Genomic DNA, 13769 nt, shown 5'->3' with positions numbered 1-13769 from the left:
GATATTTAGCTAGTGTTTTGATCATAAATTTTGAAAATTTATTTTCAAATATTTGTTTGACCATAAAATTTAATCAAATTTTGAAAATATGATTTTCAAGTTTCCAGAAATTGTTCAGAGCAGTTTTTGAAAGAAATTTACTTTCATTCACAAAATTAAAGTAAAATATATGTCCAAACACAACTTCAAGTTTTAAAAAACCACACTTTCAAAAATTCAAATTTTTCAATTTCAACTTCAAAATTTATGATCAAATAGGTAGCTTAGATACCGTCCTTTACCCATTGTTTTGGCTTTCTAATTATTTATTATTATTTTAATTTCAATTTATTTGTCTTAATTACTATTAGACATACAAATGATATTTTCTTTTGACCATAAATCCAAAAACACAAATTTCCTCACTCTCATACTATACTAGAGTTATGTGCACATTGCACCCTCCAAACTTAGGAACTCAAATTCATGTACTGACAACAATAAAAACCTGAGGGTATAATGTACTAATACTAATTATTTTATATAGTAATGTAACTGAAAAAAATACCACTAAACACAAAAAAAGTGTGAAGCAAAAACAAGTGACTTTTGTACATTGGAAATTTAGCCAAAACCATCAAACACTTTTGTCTAAACTCAAAAATAAAATGCCTATAAATTAACATTCTTACTTAATTCACTCACAAATTCATCAATTTTTACAAAAGCTTATTGTTTTACAAATATTGAAAATGGTGAAGAATGTGAGTTTAGATGCAGTGGACCAAAAATTAGCCTTGGCTAAGCAATATTCTCATGGTACAATTCATCTTTCTTTAACCTTGTAATTCACAAAAAAAAACTCATCTTGATTTTCCTATTAAATTGATAAATTTGGTGAATTTTTTAATTTTATTTTTTAGTTTTAATTTTTATGATTGTATATATGCAGAAGGAGTTGTTGCAGGAGCAAAAGCAGCTGTTGTTGCATCTGTTGCTACTGCCATTCCAATTGTAAGATTTATACTAACTATATACATATACATTTCAATTTTGGGGGGGGGGGGTGTTTGTACCATGGGGTATACATACATTAGTTAAAAAGTGAGATATAATTAAGAGTTGAGATATTATCAAAAAATAATTTCTGTCCAAAACCAGTGTATTCCCACAGATAGAGTCTGAAGAAAAGAGATCAAGAGTGTATACAGATTTTTTTTACCCCTATCCGTGTGAGAGGTAGAGAGGTTGTAGATGTGTACTAACTACTAAGAAAAATATTTTCCATACAATTTATTTCGTCGTACTAAATATTCTTTAACTTCTAATATTTGAAATGATTTCCGTCCAAATTTAGTGTATTTCATAAGTGAAGTCTGACGTGGATAAAATATATACAGATTTTACCTCTATCCCGTAAAACATATAAATATTTACTAATCATTAGAGAAAAAACATTTTTCAGAAAATATTTTTGTCGTCGTATCAAATTTTGTAATATTTGAAATGAATTAATGTGCAGTATGCTTTTGGGAAGATGTCACCATGGGCAAAAACCTATCTGAATCCAACAGCTAAAGCTCTCATTATCTCAACAGCTGCTGGGATGGCATATTTTGTTGTAGCTGATAAGACTATTCTCAAAATAGCAAGGCAAAACTCCTTCAAACAAAACTAATTAAGGGTCACAATTGAATTAATCAACTATTTTAAGTATTAATTTAGAGTATATCTAATATCAACATTATTAATGTAATTTTGTTTATGTATTACGAACATCATCAACATATATTGTTGTGAAAGATAATGGAAGTTGGTTTTTCCCATGTTGATTTCTCACATAGTCATTTGATTAACAATTTTTATCTAAGGAAGTTACTGATTTTATTTTTTTTTGTAACATAAGAGTCACTTCTACTAACAATAATTATCTCAAAATTCATTCAACTTTTGGGTGTATCACCACAATAAATTAAAGATTTTGCGGCAATTACATAAATGACACTTTTAACAACTTTAGATGCAATTATGACATAATCTCAATTGTCACTAAATATTTTTATGGTAATAATTAAAAGATATCTACTAATGCTATAAATTTTTATAATATCTTTTTGACTAATTACATGAGGTGGCTATACATTTCTGATATAGTGACTCTTGAAAGATATAAAGATCCCCTCGAAGTCGTATTTATGACTTTCCACAAAATTTTATATATTTATAAAATCGAGTAGTAAATTATGTTCTCAATTTACATTAAGTATCTGTTTTTTTTCTTCATAAATTAGAATTCGAAGTAGTTCTGCCAAACTAATTATGACAGTGGAAATAATTTGATATACCTAATCTTCTTTTAAAATAAAAATGTAAGGCGAAAAAAATAAGGTCCCCAATATATATATATATCTTACGTCTTGAAGACTTTCTTTTTTTGGCTAGATCCTTTTTTTCATGATATTCAATTTTTTCCATATATATACATTTATAGTTAATTTATATTCAGCCTTTTAAATGTATCATAAAATATAGTCAATGTATAACTCATGTATAGATAATCTATTTTTAACTTTTAAGTGTATCAAAATGTATAGTTAATGCATACCCGGAAAGCTCCACAGAGTTGTCGTATGCGGGTACTACGTACGAGGCCCACGACTTTCTTGATAATCTCATTCGGGTTAAGATGTGGCTAAAGTCTTATTATATACTTTCTATGACTTTTGACCATTTAAGCATATTAAAATGGGATATACCAAGTCATCAACTTTTTGAATCAGATTCCATGGTTCTAACTCTTATCTTTATTTAATATTTGTCAACTTATTACTTATAGAATTATGTTAGCAATTCATATAAATTATAATAATTACCTCACTGAAAGGATGTTTTTCAATGTTGAGTTGATATAAAATCTTACCTAAAACTAATAACTGAAACAATAATAAATACTAATAATTTTCATCTAATTTTTTTTTGAATAAATACGTATACAAAGTTTGTTTAAATTTTAGGCCTCAAATTGAAATTTAACTTTAGGCCCCCAATTACGTTAAGTCGCCCCTGCTCTCGTCTCTTGCCTTTCTATCCCCTCTCTCGCTGGCCTCTCTTCTTCCTCCCCCAATCTCGCTCGTTACTCTCCTTCTTTTAATATCTAACTACAAATTATAATTAAATAAATCATAGCTATATCTGGTAAATAAGTCTAAACCATAGTAATTCTTAAAAATTCTTAACTAATTAACCACTAAATTGACTCTCTCCACTTGGCCACCTGTTTAAATTAAATGAGTTGAATATACAGTGTAAGGGGACCATTTATTAAATTAAATGGGTTGAGAATGTAGTACTATAGGGGTACTTCTATTAAATGCTTTTTTTTTTTAAAAAGAACAATTTTAGAAATATATAATTACCTAACTTAGCTTATTGCAATTAAAATTATAGCCCAAAAATGTTTATTTTTGAGGCAAGACAAGAATGGAACTTTTTTTGTTAGGCAGAAAATGCCCTCAAGTAAAATAATAGCTAATGTGTCTGCTACAAAACTAGTACCACTATCTAGTACTAGCAATAATGCAATCACTTCTGATATAATAATGCATATGATATAAATATATATTTTCTTTGTTTACTAAAAAAAGAACTACCTATTTTTCCGCTAAATTTTTCACTATAAATTATTTAGTGGTTATTTTCATAGATATTTCAAGAGAAAGTTTTATAATTGACATATATAAGATGAATTATTATTAGTTATGTCATTATTCTTGATCTTTCAAGTTTAAATATTAAACAATTACAGGATGTAACATTTTGTTAAATAAAAAAAAGTTATAAAATGGAATATAAATCAACAAACAAATTAAAAATAAGCGTAAAATAAGGAGAGTCATAAACGAAAAAAGCTCAAAACAGTTATTGACCTTTTCTCTCACCTGTTAATTGTCTTCCAAAACATATTTTTTTAACTCAATATTCGTCTCTCTCTCTCATCTCAAAACAATAGTCATCACCGTCTTCTCTCTTGAATTTTTTTTTGCTTCGTATTCTTTTTCATTTTATATTGTTTGCTTAAATATAAGCTTGGTATACTTTTTATATAAAAAGTGTTTACTTTTGACATGAGTTTGATATAGAAATTTTGCATATAATCGCAATGAAATTGATATATTGTCAGTTTATAATTAAAGAATGGTTACAATTAACTTGTTTGAATTTGATACCCTTCTTGGTATGAATCTTGTGTGAACCAGTGTTCAGTACTCTTGGTATGAAATTAGTATAGATATTGACAGAAAACTTGTATGCAATTGATATACTATTTATATAACAAAACACAATTACTATTTACAATTGGATTGAAATTGATATTCTTTTGGTTTGAATCAGGTAACAATCAGTATTTAAATTTGACATGAAATTGGTATAGAATTATACATAATAATGATAAGATATTGGTATACTGTTAATTCCCATTAAATAATATTTACATAATAATGATATGACGTTGTTATATTCACTCTTGGTATGAAATTGGCATAGATATCGGCAAAAAACTTGTATACAATTGGTATACTATTTAGCACCATTTTCCTTTTCTTTTTTTGCCCCTTTCGATTTGGAGGAGTGAATAGTTTATTTGATTCTTGTTTCTTCTCATTCGCTGGGTTTTGTTTTTTCTTGGAAGGGGTTACACTCTTCTTCGTCGAGTTGCATTCATTTTGGACGGCGGAGTTTGAGTTAAAATATTAAAATTTGGAGGCTCTATTTCAACATTAGATACATCCTTTACAAATCTCGAAATCTTTTTAGGTGTATGATAAATTTTTTGATTCTTCGGCATGTTTGTTGTGAACCGAACTTTTTGATTTTTGGAGTGTGTACCAGATTTGCAAGATTTTTGTTTGAATGAAGAAGCAGAACAATGAAGAAGGTGAAAGAGGGAGAAATCGTGGGTGGAAATAGAAACGTGAGTATGTGGGAGTGGGGATGAGGGTGGCGTGTGATAAGTTAAGAAAATTCGTTGAAAGGTGTAATAGATAATTACCAACTGATTCTCTCATTAATTTTATTTCTCACCTATTAACTATAATAACATTATATATTATAAATTAATTAAAATGTAACTAATTAATTTATAAATTAAAATTGATCTGTTAATATTTGCAATTAAAACTTTATAAGTAGTAAGTAATAAAAAAAAGTAGATGTTAAGGTTGTAATATTAACCCTTAAATAGATGTCTGAGGTAATTTTTTCATATTTTAATTGAATCAGAGTAAAATGAAAAAAAAATAGTAATTGTTTCATATGGAAAAATTAGGAAACTTCCCACTATTTCACTGTGAATCTATTTTCCGCCGTGCATTTTTCCAGTGAACTGATTCAATAAGAAATAAATAGAAAAATCGTGTTTTATAGCATAAATTTCTTAATAATTCACGATGAGAAATCCTTTATTTCTAATAGTGCCCACAATGTTGTTATTTTGTAAAGCCATCTGGCAACTTTACAAAACCTCTAAGGCATTATAAATAGGAATGGAGTCATCATGCTCGGTGTATAATTGGTAAGTTGAAGAAAACTTTAATTTGCAACTTGGCAGTAGAGACAATATTATTAAAAGGTATGCCCTATGTATATATATTTTATTTTATTTTTCTTATCGAGATCATTTCATGTAACAGTTTAATTTTTCAGAGAAGTAGCTTAATAAGTGAACTACTATTAATTTTTCTTCTTAAAAAGTTACCAGTAGTAATTAGTATTGAGTTTGTACAAAATTCCTATATATTAGAGAAAAATATATAGGGTATAATAATCCTAATTAATTAGTAGTAGTGGAGACAATCCTAAACTAAAATAAGTAATAAGCTATATGTTAATGAAACTTTTGCCTCTATGGTTTTGGTGTAATTATAAACTCATGATGTGTGAATTAATGATATGTACTATATGCCCCATCCCGTTGTCATTCCTATTTGTAGATCATCTAAAAAAGAGTTGATGGAACTTTGAGCTAGGGTTGCATCATGTTGATCATTCCGTTGACAAATATAGAAATTTCGTTAAGGGTGTTTAAGATTTAATACGTATATATAAAAAAGAGTTTTATATGTATTAAAAAGATTTAACACTTTTCTTTATACAAAGTACAATATCTCTCGATGAAAAATGTTTAACTGGTCACCCTTCGATCCATGTAGCTTTGCCACTGGTTAACCCTGACTAATGGAGTTGTGCACACAAACTGTTGTAGCGGATCATGAGGTTATAATTACACGTCGCTCTGGTAGTCATCATCCTACTATATGGGGTGACCATTTTCTTGCCTATGCTGATCTTTCGGTAAATAAATATTTTTATATCATCAATATATATATACAAAACAAGTTCATATGATGACTAATGTATTAATTCCCAAATAGGGAGAAAATGAAGGGGAAGAGAAGGAACACGAAGACCTAAAAGAAGAAGTGAGAAAAATGTTAGTGATGGCTCCTTCAAATTCTTTGGAAAAACTTGAACTAATCAACACAATTCAATGTCTTGGTTTAGCTTATCATTTTGAAAGTGAGATTGATGAATCATTGAATTACATGTACACTCATTATGAAGAACATTGGATTGGTGATCTTCATGCTATTGCTCTATGCTTTCGATTACTTAGGCAACAAGGTCATTATGTCTCATGTGGTAAGTATCATTCAAATTTAGAAAAAAAATCATTTTTTTCTTTCAACCTCACCATCCGACCTCGCCTTGAGACCCAAGATTCAACTTGGACTCATGACATGCCACCCGATCTCAACTCAAGATTGGACTCGACTCTTGGGTCAAGGTCGGGGCCAGGATTTGGGTTACAGATTGAGGTCAGGATCGAGAGTTGAGTTCCAGATTGAGGTCAAATCTAGGGTCTCGAGTCAAGTTTGGTAGTGGGAAGTTCATGATATCGGGTTGATGTCACGAGTAGGGAGTCGAGTCTTGGGACTCGACTTTCAACCCTGACCAGGGCCTGACATCAACTCTTGAGCTTGGTCTGTGCCTGACTCCTAACCCACGATCCCAACCCAAGATTTGACTCCTGACCCCTTATCTAGACCCGGGATCCAACTCAGGACCTAACTCCTACCTTGACCTAAGACCTGATCGTGACGCACACTCGAAGTTTGCATCCTTGCTAAAGGGTGGGGATTCAGGTCTGGTATCATAGTATTTGCTAATATTATATCTAAATGCTTTTGGGATAATATATATTTTCTTCTTACTAACCAAACACCTGAAAACGACCACTAATTAGGACCTTTTTTCCTTGAACATAATAATAATATATATATATAATTTGAAGTAGATGCATTTAAGAAGTTCACTACTCACCAAGGAAATTTCAAGGAAGAATTGGTTAAGAATGTGCAAGGAATGTTGAGCTTATATGAGGCAGCACAATTCAGAGTACATGAAGAACAAATTCTTGATGAAGCACTAAATTTCACCATTACTCAATTGAAACTAATTTTGCCTAAATTGATCAACTCCCAACTTGCACAACAAATCACTAATGCCCTCAAGTTTCCAATTAAAGATGGCATTGTGAGGGTAGAAACAAGAAAATACATATCATTTTACCAACAAAATCAAAATCACAATCAAGTCTTACTAAACTTTGCCAAATTAGACTTCAACATCTTGCAAACATTGCATGAAAAAGAGCTATTTGATATCACAAGGTAACTAGTCATTCACATATATATATATATATATATATATATACACACACACATCTTAATTAACCTTTATATTATGTTCCAACTAAAAAAAAAACACAATTTTTTTTTGTAGGTGGTGGAAAGAATTGGAAATAGCGAACACATCACCTTATGTAAGAGACAGATTGGTAGAGACTTACTTTTGGAGTTTAGGTGTCCACTTTGAGCCTCAAACAAGTGTTACAAGGAAAATATTAACAAAAGTTTCATTCCTCCTTTCTATTATTGATGACACATATGATATTTATGGGACACTAGATGAACTTACTCTATTCACTAAGGCAATTGAGAGGTAGTAATACTTATTTTTGTGTATTGATATCTTACAATATTTTTATTATTATTTTGTATATATATATATATATGTAGGTGGAATATTAATGCTTCAGAAGAGTTACCATCATATATGAAGATTATTTACCAATATCTTTTAGATGTTTACAATGAAATTGAGAAAGAGTTGGCAAATGAAAACAAGTCATTTCTAGTCAACTATTCCATAAATGAGGTACTTATAAATAAAGTAGCAAATAATATATACTTAAATGAATTTTCATTATCTACATTGTTCTATTTAAGCTTATCTCATTTTAACTTTTTTATATATTTTTTGGAGAATTTTACTATAGCAAGTTTCACTTATTATTATTTTTTTCAGATGAAAAAGGTGGTGAAGGCTTACTTTCAAGAGGCAAAATGGTATTATGGGAAGAGAGTACCAAGAATGGAACAATATATGAAGAATGGAATTCCAACAAGTGGTTACCTATTGCTAGCAACTAATTCTTGGTTAGGCATGGGGGAGATAGCAACTAAAGATGCATTTGATTGGCTAACAACTGAACCTCCCATGCTTGTTGCATCTTGTATCATTGCAAGATTACTCAATGATCTTTTATCACATGAGGTATATTTATATATACTTCCTCTATCTCAATTTATGTGATGTTATTTGACTTGACACGATCATAGATGTTTATTTGATTAATTTTGTATGTTTATATGATTAGGAAGAGCAAAAAAGAGGAGATGCAGCTTCTGGTGTTGAATGTTATATGAAAGAATATGGTGTTACAAAGGAAGAAGCACACACAAAAATAAGAAAAATAATAGAAAATTATTGGAAGGATTTGAATGAAGAATACTTCAAAGTGGATGTGGCTATTATACCAAGAGTTCTGCTCATGCCTATAATTAATCTTACAAGAGTATCTGAGTTCATATATAAAGATGAAGATGCTTATACTTTCTCCAAAAATAACTTGAAAGACACCATCTCTGAGATACTAGTTGATCCTATTATATAGACTGATATGAGCTTCAATTAAGGGTTGTTTAGTTACTTGTATTAGTAGTATAGTAAATAAATATTTCAATGTTAAATTTCAGAATAATAGACAGGTAATTATATGGTAATTCCCATTGAAACTAAATAGAATGACAATTTCATTATATCTTGGAATGCTTATAAATATATTCATTCTTCATTCACAAACACATCAATACTTGCAAGGCATCATTTACCGTCCCTATCACTACTAGAAATAGAGGTTTTTCTCACCACAAATTAATAGGAAATTTATATTATAAAACATGTTTTTTTCACTCATTTGCCACCGAACTAGTTCACTGGGAAAACACATGGAAGGAAACAGATCAATTCCAAAGGCAATAGCCAACTTCACAAGATGAACAGAATTAGAAGCCCAAGAAAATTTAAGAGAAACAAACAATCTTCTCTTATTCACTTTTTCAGCATGCCATGATTGAGCCACAAATATTACATTAAGAATAAGGAAAAAGGCCAAAGGTGTTGAGCAAAAAAAACATTCCTACCAGATAAGACTATACTCATAACAAATTCTAACAGATCCCTCCCTCTTCATTAACCAAAAAGCTGCCTCCAAAGTTTCAACTTCTTTTTACTAATGAAGGACATACAAATTACAAACAAAGGAAAATCAGCTTGCTCTTAACTCTGATCCACATCATTCCCAAGATATCTTAGCAGCTGCAACCATTGACTCGTCATCGAATTTGTCACTCATTCCCAGAAATCAATCTCAATCTAAAATGAAAGAACAAGAGATGTCTTACATCAGATATGCACTAAGATATACATCAGATGTCTTAGTGCTATGAACTTACCCTTGTAGGTACGTTAATCAATCGACTCTGTCTCAGATATTCGTGAGCTAGGATTAGGAAGACTGCAGACGTTTCACTTCCTCCTCAATTCTTTGTAACCATCTAAATCCAAGGTCCGATCCTGCTTTTGCAGCAATTTCAAATTGTTCTCTGGCCAGCTCAATCGGATTAAGCTCAGCATCAACTCCGTTCCTCCTTGATATTCTGCTTGATGACCCCCTCTTCACGTAAAATTTCGTTATTGATTCTGGAAGTTCCACACCTGAATGATGCCACATGAAACTGAGAATCGGAAAAATGCTCGTAACGTATTCCAATCAAGTGTATTGCATTATGTAAACTTAAGCAGGAATCCTATTAAGTTAACAACACTAACAACAACATACCCAGTGGGATTCCACTGGTGGGGGTTTAGGGAGGGTAGTGTGAACGCAGACCTTACCTTGTGCGGGTAGAGAGGTTGTTTCCGATAGAGAACAATAAGATGGAAGTCGCACCCAGCTAAGTTTATAACAAGAGGGGATAGTTTCACTGTTAGATGTTATAGAATCCTTGTAAGAAGAGCAAGGACACACTTGTCCTTTTTTACTGTAAATATGGCTTCCGGCACTGCTTCTGTGCTGATGATATATGCAAACAGTTACCTTTCTCAAAAAAAGATAACAAGGGGGGACAAACTACCTGTGAGTAAAAGGGATCCATACGCTATAGCTGCTCCAGAATGACCCTACATTCAAGCAAAGAAAATTAAATGGGGATAATTGTAGATAGGCTCTTGACTTATTTGCTAGTAATGTAATTTTCTACGAGGTGGAGCCAAATTACAAACCAATCACAGTTTGTTAACGCGATATGCTTCCCAAAATGTACAAATGCAGTAAGTTGAAAAATCCAGTTTTCCTTTTAAGTTTACTATGAAACATCTTTCACTACAGCATATAATACATAGTTCGATCCGTATGTACTGATTAGTTGCATTCAACACGCAGTAAAAATGCCCTGTACCTTCTGAGATGCTCTATGGAAACACCACAAAGCAGAGCCAACATCCTTTTTCACGCAATCCCCAGTAAGATACACCGCACCTAAGAGGTAAAGTGCACCTGGATGCAACTGAAAAAAAGAAGAACAATTTTCCCAAGAAATTTAGAACATTCATGCAACCAAGAATAACTTCAACGTCACTAATAAAATACACACCTGGTCAACAGCTTTCTCCAAGTAGTAAAATGCTTGCTGATCTGATTGCACATACTCGTTCTGTGAAGACCATCCAATTTATAAAAACAGTCAAAATCTTTAAAGAATGTCTTTAAGGCAGAAAAATAGAACAGGGGGGAACTCAATAAGGTAGTCGATTCTGCACTCCTAAACTAATAATCTCCTGATGGACATGATGGAGAAAAAAAAATATCCTAGAAACACCCAACATATTAACCTATCAAAGAAGGAAAGCTTGTAAATGACCGAGCTGACATAATACATAACACAGACTTGTTTGACACAAACCCACTACTAGGATAGAGTACTTGAAAAGGCTTCAGATATGTGATTATATTGCTCAACCAAAGTGAAATCGATAAACATTATAAAAACACATTGAGAAGGTGTCAGTGAAGCTGAGTCAGTACAAAGCAGTCAAAAGGAGTATGGTGGTTAGCATCAATAATATTATTCAACATCGAAGGAATGGCACAAAAGTGAGACATGTCTATTTGATCCCTTTTGTCCAATGGTTCGGACATCGTCTTTCCATATTTTTTTTTAAAACTGGTAACATAACATCGTCTTTCCACATTTAAAACAGAGAGTATGCAAAATTGCTGAGTTTTGGTGAATGATTATGAAAGATGATATCCTTTCCCAGGCACACTTACAGTCAGTTCCTCAAGAATTCTTGTACTTTCCCCTCATTCACTAACTTCTTCATTTCCATGTTCATCTACTTCACTTTACAATACATCAGTGCCCAACAACATACCCAGTGTAATCCCACAAATTGGATCTGGGGAGGGTGGCATGTACGCACCTTACCCCTACATTGTGAAGGTAGAGAGGTTGTTTCTGATAAACCTACGGCTCAAGTAAATAATATCGAAAGACAAGTGTGTAAAACAAATACAGTAGCGAGGAAGCTATGCTGAAAACAATAGAGAAGAGAACCATGTTGTAGCTTTGTCTTGTCCTTGTTTATAAATAAGAGTGTTTTTACACAAAATGTAGGTCCGCCCAGTATGAAAATGACACCAACAGAGAGAAAAGGGAATTTGTCAAGGGTGGTTGCCCAGTCTGTTTGGCATATGATTTTTCCTTTAATCAAACCAACAACCACTTCAGATGTACTAGAACTGTTTTCTTGTTTTCTCTGAGATTAGCAATGCCCCTACACATCAAATCAAATCAGCAGAACTTCTCCGTACCTTAAACTTCAAAGTTAGTTTTAGTCTCAATTCTTGGAATCACAATTTAAGCCCACTACCCTACTCGTGGGATTACGATGGGTCTGTTGTTGTTGTACAATTTATGCCCATCAGAACTCATGCATGACTTAGGCTTACAATCAAAATTTCAGCAATCTCTGAATGGATCTAGCATGCTATAGCTGGTTGTCAAATTATTGTGCGTTCTGTACAAGTTCTCTCCTCGCAAACGTGAGAGTAGTGACAGAGACATGCAGACTAGCTCCAAATTAGACCACAATTAGTGGATATACTCATAGGCCTGTGCTTTGAATTGCAGTAATGAACGGGGAGCAATGTGTGGATAAGAAGAAATTCACAGAAACACCCATTTGATTTAAAAAATATATTCATTTTTGTGTTCATGTCACTAGAAGAGTTCACAAGTCATACCAAGAAAAGGAAGATCCTACATACTAGGCTTGTGTCACATATCAAGGTGATGTTAGTCAACTTTTGAGTTCTAAACTCAAACAAGTTTGCCTAGGTGTTAAGATGGTCTGCCACTTAAGCAAGAAGAGTCTTAACACCGTACAAACTCATAGGTGGTATAGGATTAGCAATTCTTCTTGACAAAATTGATATGTTCGGATAAAGGAAATCATACCTCGACTCTTAAACGGCAACCTAATTCAAATTGAGCTTCTGGATCACCCATTTCTGCAGCTTCGACCAATAAAGCAGCTCCTCTGTCATTAAAAATAGGAAGAAATATTAGCTGTAAGTTTTAACAGTGTGATTTATGAAGAAGTGCTGAACGTATTCCTCAATTTCCTTTAATTACTCCATGAAAAAGAACTGAAGGTATCACTCAAGTCAAATAATTAACTCCCTCATCTCATAAGGAAATCAAGAAGTTAGATATCATATATCATGTAAGTAGTGATTGGCTAATCAATTAGGGAACTTTTTAGAACCTTAATCATACACATGATAAGTTCAAGAATATAAACAGAAAAAGCTTGAAACTAATTAAGTGGAGCATGAAGACCTATTTAAACTTGCTTAGAAGAATGCAATAATAGCATATGAACAATAATAAATGCCTACACTTTGCAGATGCCCAATCTTCAGACCAAATAGACAAAAACTTACACAGCTTTGCATGCCCCAGGGACATGGTACTTGAGATGAAGTTTTGAAAGCCAATATCTTGCATGCGTATTTGAGTTGTCTGCTTCTAGGGCCAACTCAAAATTCTCCTTTGCTGTCTAACACATAAGAACCAATGGAAAAAATATTTGATAAGTTCAAAATCAACAAAAAAGAATATTAATGGATAAACTCTACCAAGAAATACATGCCTAAGTATTATTATAAAAGCGGAAAAGGGTCAAAATTGCCCCTGAACTATGCGAAATGGACCACTTATACCCTTCGTTACATTTTGGGATCAAAAATGCCCCTGCCGTTA

The 13769-nt window shown here is 32.1% G+C and overlaps 3 protein-coding genes across 4 annotated transcripts in view; 2 read left to right on the top strand and 1 right to left on the bottom strand.

Moving 5' to 3' along the window:
- The first annotated feature begins 702 nt into the window (after window positions 1–702).
- On the top strand, window positions 703–1745 carry LOC102598139 (early nodulin-93-like). The gene is made up of 3 exons (XM_006364846.2): window positions 703–798; window positions 932–993; window positions 1502–1745. The coding sequence occupies exons 1-3, from the start codon at window positions 732–734 to the stop codon at window positions 1655–1657; spliced, it is 285 nt and encodes a 94-aa protein (XP_006364908.1). The 5' UTR covers window positions 703–731; the 3' UTR covers window positions 1658–1745.
- Window positions 1746–6192: 4447 nt separating this feature from the next.
- Window positions 6193–9187, top strand: LOC102597519 ((-)-germacrene D synthase-like). Its single transcript, XM_006364844.2, has 7 exons — window positions 6193–6330; window positions 6411–6678; window positions 7334–7709; window positions 7822–8040; window positions 8118–8256; window positions 8407–8655; window positions 8759–9187. The coding sequence occupies exons 1-7, from the start codon at window positions 6214–6216 to the stop codon at window positions 9053–9055; spliced, it is 1665 nt and encodes a 554-aa protein (XP_006364906.1). The 5' UTR covers window positions 6193–6213; the 3' UTR covers window positions 9056–9187.
- A 282-nt stretch (window positions 9188–9469) lies between these two features.
- The window catches only part of LOC102597189 (uncharacterized), a 7240-nt gene continuing 2940 nt past the window's right edge, over window positions 9470–13769 (bottom strand). For both annotated transcript variants that reach the window (XM_006364843.2, XM_015304184.1), the window contains exons 4-10: window positions 13451–13566; window positions 12963–13044; window positions 11097–11156; window positions 10902–11009; window positions 10578–10623; window positions 9897–10158; window positions 9470–9816 (exon numbers count right to left, since the gene is read on the bottom strand). In XM_006364843.2, coding sequence (XP_006364905.1) covers window positions 9950–10158; window positions 10578–10623; window positions 10902–11009; window positions 11097–11156; window positions 12963–13044; window positions 13451–13566 — 621 coding nt within the window. In that variant the 3' untranslated portion in view covers window positions 9470–9816; window positions 9897–9949. The remainder of the gene's footprint in view (window positions 9817–9896; window positions 10159–10577; window positions 10624–10901; window positions 11010–11096; window positions 11157–12962; window positions 13045–13450; window positions 13567–13769) is intronic.

The sequence above is a fragment of the Solanum tuberosum genome, unplaced genomic scaffold (genome assembly GCF_000226075.1).
Source record: "Solanum tuberosum cultivar DM 1-3 516 R44 unplaced genomic scaffold, SolTub_3.0 scf00511, whole genome shotgun sequence".
NCBI lineage: Eukaryota > Viridiplantae > Streptophyta > Magnoliopsida > Solanales > Solanaceae > Solanum > Solanum tuberosum.
Note: the sequence above shows the minus strand (reverse complement) of the source record. Positions and strands in the feature narration are given on the sequence as shown.